Source organism: Hemicordylus capensis, chromosome 4 (genome assembly GCF_027244095.1).
Source record: "Hemicordylus capensis ecotype Gifberg chromosome 4, rHemCap1.1.pri, whole genome shotgun sequence".
NCBI classification, from domain to species: domain Eukaryota; kingdom Metazoa; phylum Chordata; class Lepidosauria; order Squamata; family Cordylidae; genus Hemicordylus; species Hemicordylus capensis.
This window is the reverse complement of record NC_069660.1, coordinates 184,836,506-184,854,194: the sequence shown is the minus strand read 5'-3', so window position 1 is coordinate 184,854,194 and position 17,689 is coordinate 184,836,506. Positions and strand designations below refer to the sequence as shown.

Below are 17,689 nucleotides of genomic sequence, written 5' to 3'. Positions count from 1 at the left end.
TCATATTATGATCCGAAAGCTGGCAGTGGTGGCTAGTAGAGAGACAGTGAAACCTAGGCTAGCAACAACAGCAAAGCATGTTATTCATAACCTAAAACCTTGCTTAAAAGTAACCTCTGGAAGAATGACACTTAGCAACCTGCATAGTGTATAGCGTTACCATTTATCTTCTCTAATATCTCAGAGACTCCTCATTTTTCCAGGCTCAGTCTATGACTTCATTTCAAGGAACTGTTTAATGGTTTTGTGCGCACATACACACACTCACACACACAAATACACCCTTGCAAAAATACTGTGTGTAAAGATATCATTGTACCAATATGTATCTGTTTGTAGTTCTCGCATTGTTTCTCTGTGGTTCCTCCATGCATGTGTAGTCCTTAATTGTGCTCCAGTGACCCTCTTCTGATCTTTTCAGATGTACTTTTGTCCACATTCACTTCCTCCTTTCAGGCTGTGGGCTGTTCTTTTTATTACACTCTTTTCTGAACTTGCTCAAAGGAAGTCAGTAAGGGTTATAACTGATAATTTTGCTGGGGTGTGAAAAACATGTTTTCATTGGACCTCTGTCTCTCTAGGATTTGGAAATAGCTGGGTTGTACAACATAATGCAAAACTCAAACAAAAATAAATGAAGTATTTTGGTTGTGGCTTGTGAATATGTAGGCATGTACAAACTGAACATTAATTTTTAAAAGACAGAAAACGAGCTGCAACTGGACAATGGCTGCAATAGGATGAAAGGTGCAGAATATCTGTGACCCCCCCCCAAGTGCTTAATGTGAAGATTAGTGCCTGTTTAATGAGGGTACTCATGTTCACACTGAAAACCTTGAAGTGCAATACCTGACAGGATGGGACATAGGATGAGTCATGAGGTATATAAGGTGTTCGCGGTATGTTCAGAAGCAAATAACTTGATGAGAAACGGTAGATACAAATTTTTCCTAAGCCGGTTTCCTGAACTGGAGTTAACCAGCTCTATTTAGCGTCCATGAGAAAGCATGTCTGTGCATATTGGCAATGTTTGTACATTTTGTTTTCTTTTTCTTTTTCATCTTTATCAGGGCTTCCTATAGTGCATTTGATTTCTATTATTTTGAAATAATAGAACTTTAAGAAAATGATTACGTGAAAGCTACCTTTCTATAATGGCTAAGCATTTTTTTAGAACTATGGGTTGTAATGGTGGTTACCATATGTTCATTCTGGTAGTGACACCAATAAAATCCCCCCCCCCCATACATTTCCTGTTGGCGTGATATGTTAAACTATTAGCATCACAACAACAATAGATGCTGCTATCTTTATTAGGACCATTGCTGAATCTGTTTGTCTGTTTGTTTCTTCATGTACAGAGAGTTTGGATGGAGAGATCCAGAACTTCCAGAGGTTATACAGATGTTACAGCATCAGTTCCCCTCAGTTCAGTCCAATGCTGCTGCCTACTTACAGCATCTTTGTTTTGGAGACAATAAAATTAAAGCTGAGGTAAGATAATTGTTCCTTAAAAAAAAAAACACACAGGCATACAAATTGCTCTGTCCATATATGTTTTCTGCAAGCACAGATACATGCCAGACTTCTGCTAGAATTCCCTTCTGCTGCAGCCTGAGATTGCTCTAAGTTTATGAAGAGAGTACTCCAGCATGCTTTGTCTTGCTCTATGAACTGGCCTTTAAAAGGCCAACCTATAGAGGTAGACTTTTAAAATCTATGACAAGAAAAAAGTCCAGCTTTCCATTTTTCGACAGTTGGGTTATGTACCAAATTTCAGCTTTCTGTGTGTTGTGGAAGTACCTTCACCATTTAGATACCCTTTCCATGTGTAAGTGAGGTTGAGGCATTTTTAGCCAGACATATACATGTGTGTCTGTCTAGAGTATCTTTTTAAAATAAAAGCTTTTCATTTCAGCTTGGCCTTGAAAAGAAATGAAAATATAATGTCAAAACTGTCATGCATGCATCTGTTTCAGAGATTTAGTAGAGATTTAATAGTCCTGGATTATGTTTGTGTTTTCTTGCTATGATAACATCTGTATTTTAACAGTGCTATGTAAAAATCTGCCTTTTAACGTAGTGCTTCATCAGTTTGTCAAAAATGGGCATGTCTGCTAGAAATGCAACCATTTATTTAAACAGTGACTTGAGAAGAAGCCTGAGGCAATATGCTAGTTATACTTTCCAGTATAACACTGATGTAAATTATATAACTCACTCAAATAACAATGTATGTATAGGCTTTTAAAAAGCTGTTTAGTACCAAAGTCAAATTTACTACTACCTCATTTTAACTTATTTTTAATATTCCCATTTAATAAGATACCGTTCAACAGTCAGATGCCTTGGTATAATTTATTATTTGAGTGTCACCCAAGCATCTTTGCATCTACTTTCACTCAAAATAATGATTTCAACAAAAGTAAAAGACTTTTGCTCTTTACTCCCTCTATAGAATTGCTTGGAGGCATTTCAGTTGCTAACCAAGCTTCCTCTCTGTGGCCATTGGCCAGCATCCAGACTAACCCTCCAGCAATGTGCCATGGTTTTCTATAGTCCAGGTAGATGGGTTCCCCATTCCCTGAGAGATGGGAAAGCCTGAGGGGGGAGAGTTTTGGAAGGTGCAGGAGGCTGCAGAGGGAAGGGGAGATTACCAAAAATAACTTCTCCCACCCTGCACTATGGAAAACCCTGGTGTGTCAGCAAAGGGTTAGTCTGGGCACTGAGCAGTATCTTCCTACTATGGGCCGGCTCCTAAAAATGCCATTGTGATCACAGAATTCATGACAGGATGATGTTTATGGAACTCTGGTTTGTACAAAGTACTTTTAAATGTGTACTTAGGGATGATTGATGAGAATCATATAAAGGCTTTTTGTCCATATGAACTGTCATTAAGAAATTTAGTCAATATATTAAAAGGTGAAAAAGTATGTAATTGTCCTACTTTTGTCACTGGTTTAATGTAGCTTAAATGTACTTATTACAGTTCTCCATCTCCTGGAGAATCCTATCAATTTCTACTTAGTCTTTCATTTAAATGATTGATTTCTCTGTTGATTTTTCCTGGAAAAGCAGTTAAACTATTGCTGCTATTTATTCACTGTACATCCATAACTCCTTCCTATTAGAGCTGGACTGAAGCCTTCGGGCATCTGGCAAGTGTACGGATGGAAAGTTGTTCATTTGCCAATTTACTTTAAAAAGTCTCTTAGGAACCTAGCCATTGATGAGCTGACATGTCCAGTCTGCATATCAGGGTTTTTTAAAATTATTCTTCAGAGCAATTAGAATTTGTGTCCATAGACAACAATGACACAGTACTCATTGCTCTAATGTACTGTCAGAAATGTTGCTTTTTTGGACCCTTTTCTAGAACCACAGTGAACAGAAAGTGTTGGTACCATCTTTGTATATATTTGTGAGACAGAGCAACATTGAACATTGGAGAATGTTTTAAATCTGCTGTCACAGCATCTTCCCTATAACTGTGAACTGTAGCCATGCAATCTATTCACCCATTATATGTGAACCTGAGTCCATCATTTTTTGACACCCATTACATATATCACATCTACAACTCAGCTAACCTGGACTGCTTTATTTTAGGATCAATTTAACCCCATTTGAAATCCACATCAGTTGCACTGAATTGACTTTAATCCTAATACTCTAGCCCAACTCTTTATGTCAACTGCAGTCTTTCCCCCCCCTCTGAACCTATATTTTCTAATTTTTAAGATGCTTTCCTCGATGGGCAATTTGCAGTAAATGACTACACTAGAATCACCGTTAGAGGGGGAAATAAGAACAAAATCAATTTTTCCTCTATAATCAGTAACAATGATTCAAAGTATGTGTGCAACTGTAATAAGTAATATAATAGAAGTTCTTTCGCACTTCAATATGATCTTTAAATTGCTGGTTTCTCTTTAAACAAGACCACATTAATCCCCCTCCCAATAACAAGAGTTTTAAAATACATTGTTCCTGTTTGGTGACTCCGCTGTCAGGTTGGATTCCTGGATACCAATACATTTAAAGGACATTTGGCAGAGATGATGATTATTTCCTGGGCCAAAGCCTCAAGCTGGTTGCTTAGGTGTCAAAAATAATTTACATATTCACAAAACACCCCTTGCGTTTGCTTTTGTTGAATTTCGTTTGAAGGGTTTTATTTATTTATTTTTCCTTTCTAGCTCTTGTAATGATGCCTGAATAATTTAAGTGAACTAAATTATTACAATTAGAATAAGCTGTATTGGGAAAATCCAGGCTATTTATATTTCTTTGCCGTGTTTAAACATAGTCAGTACCTTAAAAAAAAACAACTAAAAAAAAACCACCTTTTTCTTCACTAACTAGGTTGCTAATAACTGGAAAGAACCAGAATGTCCATGATAGATTTTCATCTGTACTCACTTTCATTTCCTAATATGACAATAGTTGCTGGGGCCACAATAAATATTCAGAAATAAGCATGCATTGTGTCCAGATAGTTATATTTTCCTATATGTGCCTACTGTTTCAAGCCTTGACTTAACCCAGAAGCATAAGAGCTTGGATGTAGACCAAACACATGCACACAAACACATGCACACACATACACATACCCCTAACAAAACAAATATCTTGAGTTACTGGTTCATATCTACTGCTGTCCTAAACTCATACGGGCATGCACAAGCCACATTTGAACGATATTTTCACTAGAGGTTAAGAAAGAGTATATTTTATTTACTTACCTATCACATTTATATCTTGTCCTTCCCCCAGGCAGTTTAGGGTTGTATACAGTTTTCTTATGTTATTCACACAGCAATCTAAAAGGTAGGTTTGGTTGAGATGGGAGGCTTGTGAGCTTGATGTCTGAGTGAGGCTTTGAACCCTGGTCTCCCCATCGCAAGTTCAGTTCTCCATTATGAGATATTGATTGTCATAGTCTGAATTACCATTACAATCATAGTACTAAATGTATTGATTAACACTGGTGGCATTAATCAACTAATGTTTAACAGTTTGCTTGGGATAATGCAGTTAGTTGAATACAGTTACCTTCTGAATGGCTGCAGCAAAGCCATTCCAGTTAATTGTCTGCTAGCTGAAACTCTTTATCAGCACAAACCTACTCCAAATGCCAAGCTGAGGTTTGTGTCAGTCCGGCTGCCTGAGCACTATTTTCTTTTTCTTGTCCATTTGGGATGAGTGTGGAGTGTTGTTCTTTGTGTATTGTTGTTGATGAAACCATAAAAAAATGATATGTCAACTGCATTATGGTGGTTTGTTTGGGGTGGACAAGAGTGGGCGGAGGGTCCCAAAATTGTATATGCATTTTTCATCCCTATTTTTTTTAAAGAGTCAAACTTATCATTTCTGTACGTGCAGGTTCTCCCCCCACCCTCAAAAGATGCTATCACATTAAAAAAGGAGCTGTGCCTATATTAATTATAACTATATTAATTGACCAAACCAATTTTAATTCTTAGGAAATGTTGTTGTTTAAACCTTCATGAATTCATCGATCCTTGATTTCATATCTCAGCTGAGAAAGCCCAGTTATCTTCTGATCATCAACTCCTATTTTCTATAAAACAAAATAAATGACTGTATCATAAAAGAGGCAGGGGGAGAACCTGTCCCAGACACTAATACCACAGAGTCCTTCAATACATATGGCCCTTTCCTCTGCTGCCTGCTCATCATTTTGTACATGGTGCAGAAATACATCAGTTACAGGCAATAACCAAGTGTTATATAACATAACTCTGTATACAGTGCTTGCTGTGAAAAGAGCATAGATGAAAGCATGAGTAGACATTTCAACTGGTGTGATGAAATGACAGACTTGTCTAGAAGGTTTGCTTGTCTGCTTAAGACAAGTCTCTTAAACTAAGAAGAATCAGAATGTTTGAGGAATGGCACTTTGCTTAACCTTTCAGAAAAGAAACAAAAAGTGGAGAAGAAACCAAGCTTTTTAGAGAATTCTGAGAACTTTTGTTTTAAGTAGCTTCTGTTAAGCGCAAGGTTCAGTCTTTTGAAGCAATTCCTAGTGGTTTTAAAGCCATCTAACTCGTTTGACTGAGGTCACCCTACAAAAGGATTGAATTGTATAGTTCCCCATGCCAGCATCTTTTTATTCTGATGGAAAATGGCAGTCAGCCATCAGTGGCAATGATATAACAGGTCACCAAAGGGTTCCTACACCAATGACTTATTCCTGTGCGCCAGAAAATTAATTTCACCCTTGAAAGCAATTGTACCAGCAGATTCTCTGTAAAATAAGGGACCGATGACTAGTGAACTATCATTTCTATTTCTCTGTCTCCCTTCCATCTGTAGTAAACAGTTCTCTAAGTGGGAGCATTGCTTTCATCCACTTGCTTTATGCATCTTACTCCATGCAGACAGAAAAAAGAAAAGAAAGAGGATGATCAGTGGTCCCTCTATTTTTTTTCTATCTCAGTGCAGAATGAGTTTGGTTCTGAGTGGCAGTAATAAGGCAGTGTGTGCGCACCTGCATTCAGAATGGGGCCTTCCTGATTCAACCTTAGCGGGATCTAAAATAAACTGGGCCGACATCCAAAAACTTGTGAGTGCGCGCACACACGCATGACTTATAGGGAACAGTGAGGATGATCAAAGCCTGTTGGTCTGTATTTGGCTTTTAGACTTGCAAGTTGTTCAAGCCATAGAACTTGGGTTCTCTAATCTCTATTTCTTTGTCATTATTTTAAATTAGTTTCTGCTACATATGAAGATGGGTGCTATCCATTGTAGGATTTCCAGTTTGAGAGCAGGTTTCTGCAATTTCTGATTCTCAAGCTGGATTCCAGATTAAAAAAAAGAGAGGACTTGCCTGACCAACAGCACTCCAGTGCTTTTCAACCATGTTTCCTTAGTGTATGTGTACGCTCGCTCTGCACACAACAAATCAAAAGAGTAAAAACAATTAGATCCTATACCAGACTGATTATGTTATTCCATTAGATAATTCTGCAGTTGTATGGATTTGGTAACCAGCTTTTGTCAATAAATGGGTCCTGCTTAAATAGGAATATACTACTCCGAATACTTCACTCCTTCAATTAATGTAGTCCCACTGAATTCAACTGATCCAATGGACTGACATCTCATATATAAATAGCAAGTTGTTCTAGTAAGAACTAATCAGTCTACTTTCCTTTCTACATCCTTTCTACATCTAAATTTGGTGCAAATCGAGGTCTACAAGTAAGATCTCTTACACCTCAGATGTTTATGTGTCTGCCATCTTGGATTGGGCTGGATGTCATCATTACAAACTGCACCACTGAGGTGTCCCTGTGTGTAACTCACTACAGATGTTCCAAATTTGGTTCAAATTGGTTAGACATTCCTCATGTTAGTGGACTTGCACCTCAAAAGATTATGCATCTGCCATCTTAGATCGGGGTAGGTAACATCACCACTAATGACACCATTGGGGCATCCCTGTGTGTCCATTCAGTTGTAGCAAATTTGGTTTGAATTGGTTAGACTGTCCACAAGTTAGAGCACTTACATCTCAAAGGTTTACATGTCAGTCATCTGAATTAGGGTGGATGACATCGTCACAATCTTCGCCATTGAGGTGTCCCTATGTGTCCTTAGAGCTGTAGCAAATTTGGTTCAAATCGGTTAAGTGGTCACGTTAGCCACTTGCGCCTCAAAATTTTACGCATCTGCCATCTTGAAACGGTGTGGATGACATCATCACAAATTATGCCATTGAGGTGTCCCTTTGTGTCACTCACTGCAGCTGTGCCCAATTTGGTTCAAATAATTTAGGCAGGCCACAAATTAACTTGCTTGTGCCTCAGATGTTCATGTGGCCACCATCTTTAATTGGAGTGGATAACGTCATCACACACCACACCATTTGGGCATCCCTATGTGTCCCTTCAGCTGTAGCAAATTTGGTTCAAATCAGTTAGGCGGTTCACAAGTTAGCCCACTTGCGCCTCAATTGTTTACTCACCTGTCATCTTGGATCGGGGTGGATGACATCATCACAAACTGTGCGATTGAGGTGTCCCGGTGTCCCTGTGTCCCTACAACTGTACCCAATTTGGTTCATATTGGTCCAGGCATTGCAAAGTTGATAGTGGGGCACACATGGACACACACACACAGAATGCCGGGTGATCTCATAAGCCTACTGGAAAGTAGGCTAAAAACCTTGGTCACTCTTGCCTTCTAGTGTATTCCACACCTCTGAGCGGTGACATGTACTTCTTAAAATCAAGACAGTCACAGAGCAGCCTTTAAAATGACGCTTGGGGGATTGCCTGCAGGAACTGGGTGGTATCTGCTTTGGCCAGCAAAATCCCCTAAGGTGTGAGGGTGAACATGTTTCAGATAATTCATAAGGAGACAGAGTAGAGCCAGGAGTAGAGCAAAAGGAAACACAGGACAGCTTGCCAAATAGGTCAAATGATTGTACGGGGGATAGCACAAGCCAACACCAGGTGAGGGACCCAGCGTTTAGGTGTCTGTATACCAAGGCCAGAAGCCAGAAGAGATTTATCAAAAATGAGGGGATTGATAAGAAAGAAGTTGAAAGGGAAAGTCAGGAGGATCAAATCACTCCAGAAAGCATGGAACTTACTTAAAACTAGACTACTAGAAGCACAGTTGGAATGTATACCAAGGAGGAGGAAAGGTACCTCCAAGTTTAGAAGGACACCAGTGTGGCTGACAAGTAGAGTCAGGGAAGCTATAAAAGGGAAGAAGACTTCCTTCAGAAAATGGAAGTCCTGCCCAAATGAAAAGAACAGGAAGGAACATACTCTGGCAAAAGAAATGCAAAGACACAATAAGGGATGCAGAGAGAGTTTGAGGAGCATATAGCTAGAAGTGTCAAGGAGAGTAACAAAAACTTCTTTAAATATATCAGAAGTAGAAAACCTGCCAGGGAGCTGATTGGACCCTTAGATGATGAGGATGTGGAAGGGATTATTAAGGAGGATAAGGAGATTGCAGAGAAGCTGAATGAGTTATTTGCATCTGTCTTCACGGCGGAGGATATTAACCAAATATACCTTCTCCAAAATTGAGCTTTTCAGGTGTAGCTGCTGAAGAACTGGGCCAATTTGAGGTGACAAGGAAAGATGTTCTAAACTGTCTTGAAAAACTAAAAATTAACAAATCACCAGGCCCAGATGGCATCCACCCAAGAGTTCTGAAGGCTCTCAAATGTGAAATTGCCGATCTCTTAGCAAAAATATATAACTTGTCCCTACAATCAGGCTCTGTACCAGAGGACTGGAAAGTAGGCAGTTTTCAAAAAGGGATTCAGGGAGGATCCTGGAAATTACAGGCCAGTCAGCTTAACTTTGGTGCCAGGTAAATTCATGGAATTTACTTAAGGACAGAATTTACTTAAGGACAGAAACTTAAGGACAAAATTGTTAAGCATATAGAAGAAAAGGCCTTGCTGAAGGAGAACCAGCATGGCTTCTGCAAGCAAAAGTCTTGCCTCACTAACCTTTTGGTGTTTTTGAGTGTGTCAACAGGCATGTGGGTAAAGGTGATCCAGTTGACATATTATACTTGGACTTCCAAAAAGCTTTTGATAAAGTTCCCCACCAAAGGCTCTTGAGTAAACTTAGCAGTCATGGAATAAGGGGACAGGTTCATGTGTGGATCGGTAACTGGTTGAAGTACAGGAAACGTAGAGTAGGAATAAATGGACAGTTTTCACAATGGAGGTAGGTAGGAAGTGGGGTCCCCCAGGGATCGGTACTGGGATCAACATTCTTTAACTTGTTCATAAACGATCTAGAAGTTGGGGTGAGCAGCGAAGTGGCCAAATTTGCAGATGACACTGAACTATTTAGGGTAGTGAAATCCACAACAGATTGTGAGGAACTCCAAAAAGATCTCTCAAGACTGGGGGAGTGGGCAACAAAATGACAAATGTGGTTCAATGTAAGCAAGTTATGCACATTGGGGCAAAAAATTCCAAGTTCACATATACGGTAATGGGATCTGAGCTGTCGTTGACTGACTGACATGGAGATCTTTGGGTCATAGTGGACAGCTCATTGAAAGTGTCATCACAGGGCACGGCAGCTGTGAAAAGCTAATTCCATGCAAGAAATCATTAGGAAGAGGATTCAAATTAAAAATGCTAATATTATAATGCCCTTATACAAATCTATGGTGTGGCCACATCTGGAGTACTGCGTACAGCTTTGGTCACCGTATCTTAAGAAGGATATTGTAAAACTGGAAAAGGTACAGAAGAAAGCAACCAAAAGGATCAGGGTCCTGAAGCACCTTACTTTTGAGGTTAGGCTACAACATCTGTAGCTCTTTACCTTGGAAAAGAGGCGACTAAGGGGAGACATGATCGAGGTGTATACAATTATGCATGGGGTGGAGAGGTTGGATAGAGACATTTTTCTCCCTCTCTTGTAATACTAGAACCAGGGGTCATCCCATGAAGCTGAATGTCAGGAAATTTAGGACCAACAAGAAGAAGTACTTTTTCACACAGTGCGTAATTAATCTATGGAATCCATGGGATGTGGTAATGGCCACCAGCTTGGATCCCTTTAAAAGGGGCTTAGACAGATTCATGGTGGGCAGGTCTATCAATGGCTACTAGTCTGGTGGAGGTGGGCGGTCTCCAGCCTCAGAGTCTCTCAATACCAGTTGTCTCTCAATACCAGTTGCTGGGGAGCAACAGCAAGAGAGAGGGCATGCGCATACCTCTTGCTCCCCAGAGATATCTGGTGGGCCACTGTGTGAAACAGGATGCTGGACTAGATAGGTCTTGTGCCTGATCCAACAGGGCTGTTCTTATGTTCTTAGAGACCCTGTGGGAGTAATGGGTGGGGAAGGCTGTGTATCTGCTTAGAGAGATACATTGCCTTTACCTTCTGCAGGATCCCAAGGAGGCTTTTTATCATTTTGCTTAGTCCTTGGCAAGAGCAACATCACAGCTGCCAGGGCCCTTGTAGGACATGCAGCTCAATCCTACCACAACTCAGTCTTTCATAACAAAAGCAGAGGGCCAGTTGAGATCATACTCTGAATCAGTCATTGTAGATGCATGGAGAGGGAGCATAGATGCACCTCTTCCTCCCTCCCTCCCTGTCAGACACAGACACCCTAGTGCACCATCATCTAATAGCACAGGCAATTTCTCTAAACCTGTCCTCTGTGCATGGTGCAAATACTACTTGAAAGTAGTATTTATAATTAGGTGCTGGTGCAGCAGGTTTGTGGGAGGAGGGGAGAGATGAGCATGCTCGTGTTCCTCTTTCATGGATTGAACTGTGTCTGTTGGAGTATCATCAGCACCAGCACAAAGTTATTGCCAAGAATATAAGCAAAGTAAATGTCCCCTTCCTCCACCCCCAACCAGTGTAAAGGTTTTCTCAAAAGCAGGATTTGAGCTTTGCCCCACCACCACTTTTTTCTCTGTTGTATGAAACTTAAACTGATCTGTTCCCTTGAAAGCTGGATTACAATTGCAACATTAAACAATCTCATTATAAGATTTGCTGATTTTGCAATTCATCTACCTTATATTCCCACAGAATCATTGTCTTAGAATGACAGCCTGTGGAGCATGCTCATTTTTTATTACAATCATTATTATTCTAATTGAGGTTTTTATTTCCTCTTAATTGAGAAAATGGTTTAATATCTGGTCTTTTGCTGTCAGTTTACAGGTTGGCATACTCTTTCTCCTTTTTTGCCAGTGCTTTTATGTGCTTCTTTTCAAGAAAACTGTGCTTATTTTAATGAAAGCAGATAATTCAACTCTGAAGCCATCTTTTAATCTTAGCCTTCTGACTGAAACAGTCTGTACATAAGCTTGGTGCAGATGTTAAATTTCCCAATCAGGAGCACCCCACAGATTAGCATATGGCTTTCTATGTGAAACTGTTCCGCTTTCAGTTTTTGCTACAGTGCATTACATCTATACCCATATTAATGTTAACCAAGATTAACTTTGCACAGGCTATGAAACTATTTTGCAAGCCCTGGTTAAAGATAACCATGATCAGCCTCACTGTCGATATAATGCTGCAACGGGATTATGTTGAAAAGGGAAGAGTCTAGGAAGCATTACTACGGGAGTGAGCCATAATACATGGACTGGGGCAGGATCAGCACAAACACATAGGCTAGACAGTCACAATTCCAAGAGTCTACATGCCTCTATTAAATATCATCTCTCCATTGGCATCTTGTTGGACAGTGTGTGCAACTGAAAGGGGAGCGGGAGGGAAGCTTGTACTATACATGTAAGGAAGCAGGTTTTTGCTATACTCTCACATTGTATTTTCCCATCATCCCCCTCTTCTGTCTTTTGATAAGTGACATGTGTGATGTTACCACGCTTACACCAGATTAACAAGGTCACATTTCATAGCATCCACTCCTACCTGTGTGCACATATTCAAGACCGCATGCTGGTCCCAGATTTATTCATCCCTAGAAGCATTCTGAATGAAGAAAGAAGGCCTAAACAATGCTCTTTGCTTATACTGTGGAGCTGATTACACATTATGGGTAGTTGCATGTAAAAGAGCTTGAGCAACAAGCACAATGAGAAGGTTTGGGTAGAGATGCAGTGGGGTGGGTGAGAGGACTACTTAACTGAAAAGAGGATCCTGCATTAGTAACTGAGAGTACTGAATCGGTGTGGTATTTGTTGTGATACTGAGCACAAGGGTGTATCCCAAACTAGTGTATGTGTGTTATGGTGGATATATAATTAATTAATTAATTAATCTGTAATTAATTTGGGATACACCCTTGTAAAATATGTTTAATTAATTAATTAATTAATTAATTAAACATATTTGGGATACACCCTTGTAAAAGGTTTAATTTAATTAATTAATTAATTAAACATATTTGTATACTGCCCAAAACTTAGGTCTCTGAGTTGTTTACAATAAATTTCCAGTCAGTGCTAATGCAAGTGAGAATTCCTTCTTAATGGAGTTCACTTATAAACACAGATTGAAACAGTGGAGAGGAAAAAATCATTTCACCATCCTTCAGCCACTCTGATTTGAGATTAAGAACAAGTGATTGGGAGTAGGTAATCAGAAGCTTTTCCAAAAGGTGATTGAATACAGCATCGCTATATTTAGGTTGCGGGGGGGGGGGTTCATACAAGGGAACCATTTATAGCGATGTCAGAATGGCAACAAAAGGTGCTGTTCATACAGCCAATGGCATTATTCAGTATTGCTCCTGACAACTCACAATTACTGCACATTATACATCCTTAAAACATAGCACTTTGGTGCAGTGCTCAGAATGGCTTAACTTTAGGCACTTCCTGCACCCATCTGGGAAAGTTCCTGCATATGTTGGTACTAAGGGATACTCTGTATAAAAGGTTATTTACTATTATAAGGGTAAGCTCAGAGAAAGGGCCAATTTGGATGTAAGAAACAGGATGGCAAGTATTAAAATGTATTAATCTGAATAGCCTCTTCCTCTGATCTGACTGGTACTTTCTTTCTGAGAGAAAGCTTGGTTTATTAGTGCCTCCTTTCATGAGCCATAAAGATCCTTTAACTTGGTGAAAGTATTTGTTCTTTCAATTATTCTATTCCATTACTGAGTATGGCAAATTGGCTGAGAGGTTCTGGAAGTTGTAAGTGTGCAGATCTAGAAGCAGGGGTGTAGCTGCTATGGAGCAAGGGAGGACAAATGCCCCTGGGTCTGTAAAGTCCTGGATACTTCTGGGAGCCCCAGAGGCTCTCCCCACGTCCCCACATTAAAAAAAGAATGGCCTCCCTCTGTCAAAGTGGAGTTTCTCCCCTGCCCGCCTGCTGCTGTTAGCAGAAATGGGATGGGTGGGTGTTACCTTCCCTTCCTGTCCAGACTTCTCATGGCACCATCAGCAGTTGCCTAATTGGATCTCCTGGAGTTCCATCTCTTATGCTTCTCCCCTGCTCAGCATTTGAATGCAAATACAGAGCGAAGCAACCACGAGGAAAAGCTGGGCAAGTAAACATAACAAACTTACCTGTTTTGTGTGTGTGTGATTTCTCCTTGCTTAAATCGCTGTATCCATACACCCCCGTATGAAGTCTGTGTGCATTTAAAAGCCAGTGTGTTACTTTCTTTTCTGCCTACCTCCCACCCCATTTTGGAACTGTAGTGTTTAGGTGTGTGTGTGTGTATGTGTACATACGTGTGTGTGTGTGTGTGTGTGTGTGTGTGTGTGTGTGAGAGAGAGAGAGAGAGAGAGAGAGAGAGAGAGAGAGAGAGATATCCCCCCACAAAACACACACACACTCTTCCCTCTCTGTGTGTGAGAGAGAAAGGGGGAGGGGGTTAAACTAAAAATAAATCATTTTCAAAGCAGCACAACAAGGTGCCAAGCGTAAGCCAAAACTATTCTAATACAAACTTGTAAGAAAACCTCCCCACCCCTATAGTATACCTTCTTGCGAGAAAATCAGTCACTACAAAAAGTATTAAAAGCTTTACAAATAACAAGAGGGAAGAAAAATGCTCTAACAAAATTGATCTGTTTCCATTTTTTTCCTGCCTTTTGGTTTATTATGTGCTGACTGTTGGGTTTGAAGATACTAAACCACTCGTATAGCCTTAATCTGTGTGTGTGCATGGGTGTGTGTGTGTGTGTGTGTGTTCTTATGTCTTTGCTTTATATCATTAAATTAATCTGTCTTATATTATTAAAATATTTATAAACTGCTTTTTTTAGCAGCAAAGTTCTCAAAATGACTTACATAGCAAAATACATGAGAAAATCCCAATGTGTTTCTTCTTCTTCTGAGGCGAGTCTCACGATCAGTGAGACCTGCCTTAAGAGGGTTTGCGGGGAGAGCGGGCTTAGCCCGCTCTCCCCACAGACAATCACAATTGCAGCTCACACAGCTGCTGGTTCCGTCATGGAGCCAGTGGGGGCTGCGAGGATCGGGGGCTATGCGGAGGGACACCCGAGCCCGGGAGGTTGCTTGCAGAGATCTGGGTCACACGTATGCTCCACGCGTTGCGAAGGGCATATGCATGGCGCCAGCTCTTTCTACTTTAACTCTTTGAAGACAACGACGGGGGCAGGGGCGGCAGAGAGGAACTCTGCCGCCCCAAGAATTTTTTTGGAAAGTCCCGCACCGGAGGGGGAAGAGCGGCGGGGGGGGGACTACTATGGCCCCCCCTTAAAGACACACTCCCTTCCCCCCGCCGGACCACTGGAATTTTGGACCAGTCCAGAGGCCTTTTGTATGGCCCCAGACTGGTCCGTGCACACCACTAATTTGCAGGCCAGTGAGAAGCATGTTCAGAATTTTTTCTAAAAATAATTTTAAAATTCTCACCTTTTCCTGAGCATCCTGGGATGGGGTGGGACGGAGGAGAGTGTGTGTGTGTGTGTGCACGCTCGCACACACCGGGAGAGGATTTAATCTTTCAAGGGGGCCCCCATAAGCTATTAGGTCCAGGGACCAAAATTACCTAGCTGCACCTCTGTGTACACGATAACATCATAATGCCCGCTTTCAAAATCACCTATTTAAACTTTAAACCCAGGCCTATCATCATTTCGGTACATGTTCAATTTTCCAGCAGTGTATCTGCACTTGTACCATTGTTTTTAGTGCAAGCTGCTGTATGAAAACATGTGATAAATCTCTCAGAAGTATGCTTTGAGTTATTTTCAATGCTTCTCATTTCTTATGTCTGGAAGCATAGGGCTGCTTCTGATCATGGCTCATTTTGTTGTTTTTGGTGTATGTATTTTGCCAGCCCTCAAAAGTCAAGTCTTTTCTTACTTAGCCTCCTGTTGTCTCCAGAGTCCTTGGAGCAACTCTGGTAGGTTCCACACCCCCTTTCTGAGGTGTGCTAGCTCTAAACCATAACTCCCATGATCGCATGCTTGCGAATAAAATGTTTGTGTATATGTGTGTGAGAAACTTGAGACAGAGACAGAGAGAGAGCACAAATGAGCAAATAGGGATAGGAACATTGCGAAGGTTGTATGTGTGCATATATCAGGTCACGGTACAAGGCATGTATGTTTAAATTGTTTTTGAGCTTGGGGAATATGCGTGCACAAGTATGTGTGTAAAAGTGTATGTATATATGAAAAGGGTATAATATTATATTTATTGAAGGGAAAGAAAGGCCATGCTAAGAATCTTGTTTTGCTCATGTCCTTACAGTTTTTCTGCAACAAATATATGGGGGAGGGGGAGCAAGATGGGGGGCAAGGAGGCCCATCTTCACTTTCTCCCCCTAGGCCCACTCCAACCTAGACACCACTGTCTAGAAGATTGGGTGCAGGGGTATGGAAAGGAGAGGTTGTGTCGAACAGCATTAGCCATACAGAGCTCTGTGTGAGGATACCAGGCTAACTAACATCTTAGTGCTCTGGAACTATCCTGTACCCAAATAACACATGAAGTCTCAGCCTCCATCTGCAAACCCTGCTGCCCTAGTCAAGTGGGAAGGAGAAACTAAAGTGGGGGTGGGGGAAATCCATTGAGCAAGAAATCTTGAACCAGCTCTGAGGTGAACTCAGCAAAATGCAGTATGTGAAAGACATTATGGGCTCTAGGGGACCTGAAGCTGCAGATATAGACACTACAGCAGAGGTGGGCAGACGTTTGGGCTGAGGGGCCACATATGTGCAAGAAAATGAATGGCGGGCTAAGAATCATTTTTTGTCCGTCTCCTTTTGCCCATGCGACCTGTTTAGCTGCCTGCGTCACCTGGCTGCCCAAGCCCCACCTGCACCTGCCTCCTCTGCTGCTGCTGCTGCTGCCTTCTGCCGGTACAGCTGTTTCTGCTGTAGCCAGCTAGGCATGTAACTGAATTATAGGCATGGATTATAATGACACCACCTGCGTGTGAAGGGCATACTGGAGAGACCCCTGAGCTGGCAGGCTGCTTTTAAGCCTCCTGGTCGGGGGTCTACTCGTGAGTTGCCACGACATGGAGCTGCGGCACAGCAACACAAAATTCCAAAAAATGGGTTTGTGTTGGTTCTCACGGTCAGGCGAAATTGGACTAGGCTCCCCTAGCCCGATTTCGCCTGATCGTGGGAATAGCCTCGAAGTCTACTACATGTGTGTTGAAGGTATACTCTGAATAACTATGTGCATAAAGATCGGTATGTGCATAAACTGTATGTACTGTAGATGGTATGTACATTGAACAATGTGTGAATAGGGCTCATGCCCATGGAATATGTGCACCTACTAGATATTTGGTGACCTTTGGTATACCTTTTCAAAACTTTAGGTTTTGACTGATGTTCACCTTCTTGCTGAATTCCCACCCACCCCCAATTCTGCTTACTCTCAGAGATTTTGTAGTATATTGTGGCCCTGTTAAGATTGCAGTTTTTATTGTATGAAAGTATTAGGGTATTGGCAGAGTTCTTTTTATTCTGTCCTCAAGACACATAAAAGAAAAATGGCCTATGAAAGTTAAATTGAAATGGAAAGCATAGATGTCTGCCCTCATGAGAAGTAAAGCAGCAACTAGATGGGTAGAATGATAGTGACTGAAACCTTTCCCCTTCTGGAGATTTTCCTAGAAGATTTCCTGGTCATAGAACACAAATGGCAAAGAAATTATTTTATCTGTCTCTGTAGCTAGGGAGGAGGCAAGATCGAAGGTGGGTCATATAGAACTTCCCCATCTCTAGCAGGTTTTA

The 17,689-nt window shown here is 41.1% G+C and overlaps 1 protein-coding gene across 6 annotated transcripts in view; it reads left to right on the top strand.

The window, feature by feature from the left end:
• CTNND2 (catenin delta 2) overlaps nucleotides 1-17,689 on the top strand; it is a 924,887-nt gene that overhangs the window by 682,150 nt on the left and 225,048 nt on the right. For all 6 annotated transcript variants that reach the window (XM_053242882.1, XM_053242877.1, XM_053242879.1 and 3 more), the window contains one exon: nucleotides 1,362-1,494. In XM_053242882.1, the coding sequence (XP_053098857.1) occupies nucleotides 1,362-1,494 (133 nt within the window). The remainder of the gene's footprint in view (nucleotides 1-1,361; nucleotides 1,495-17,689) is intronic.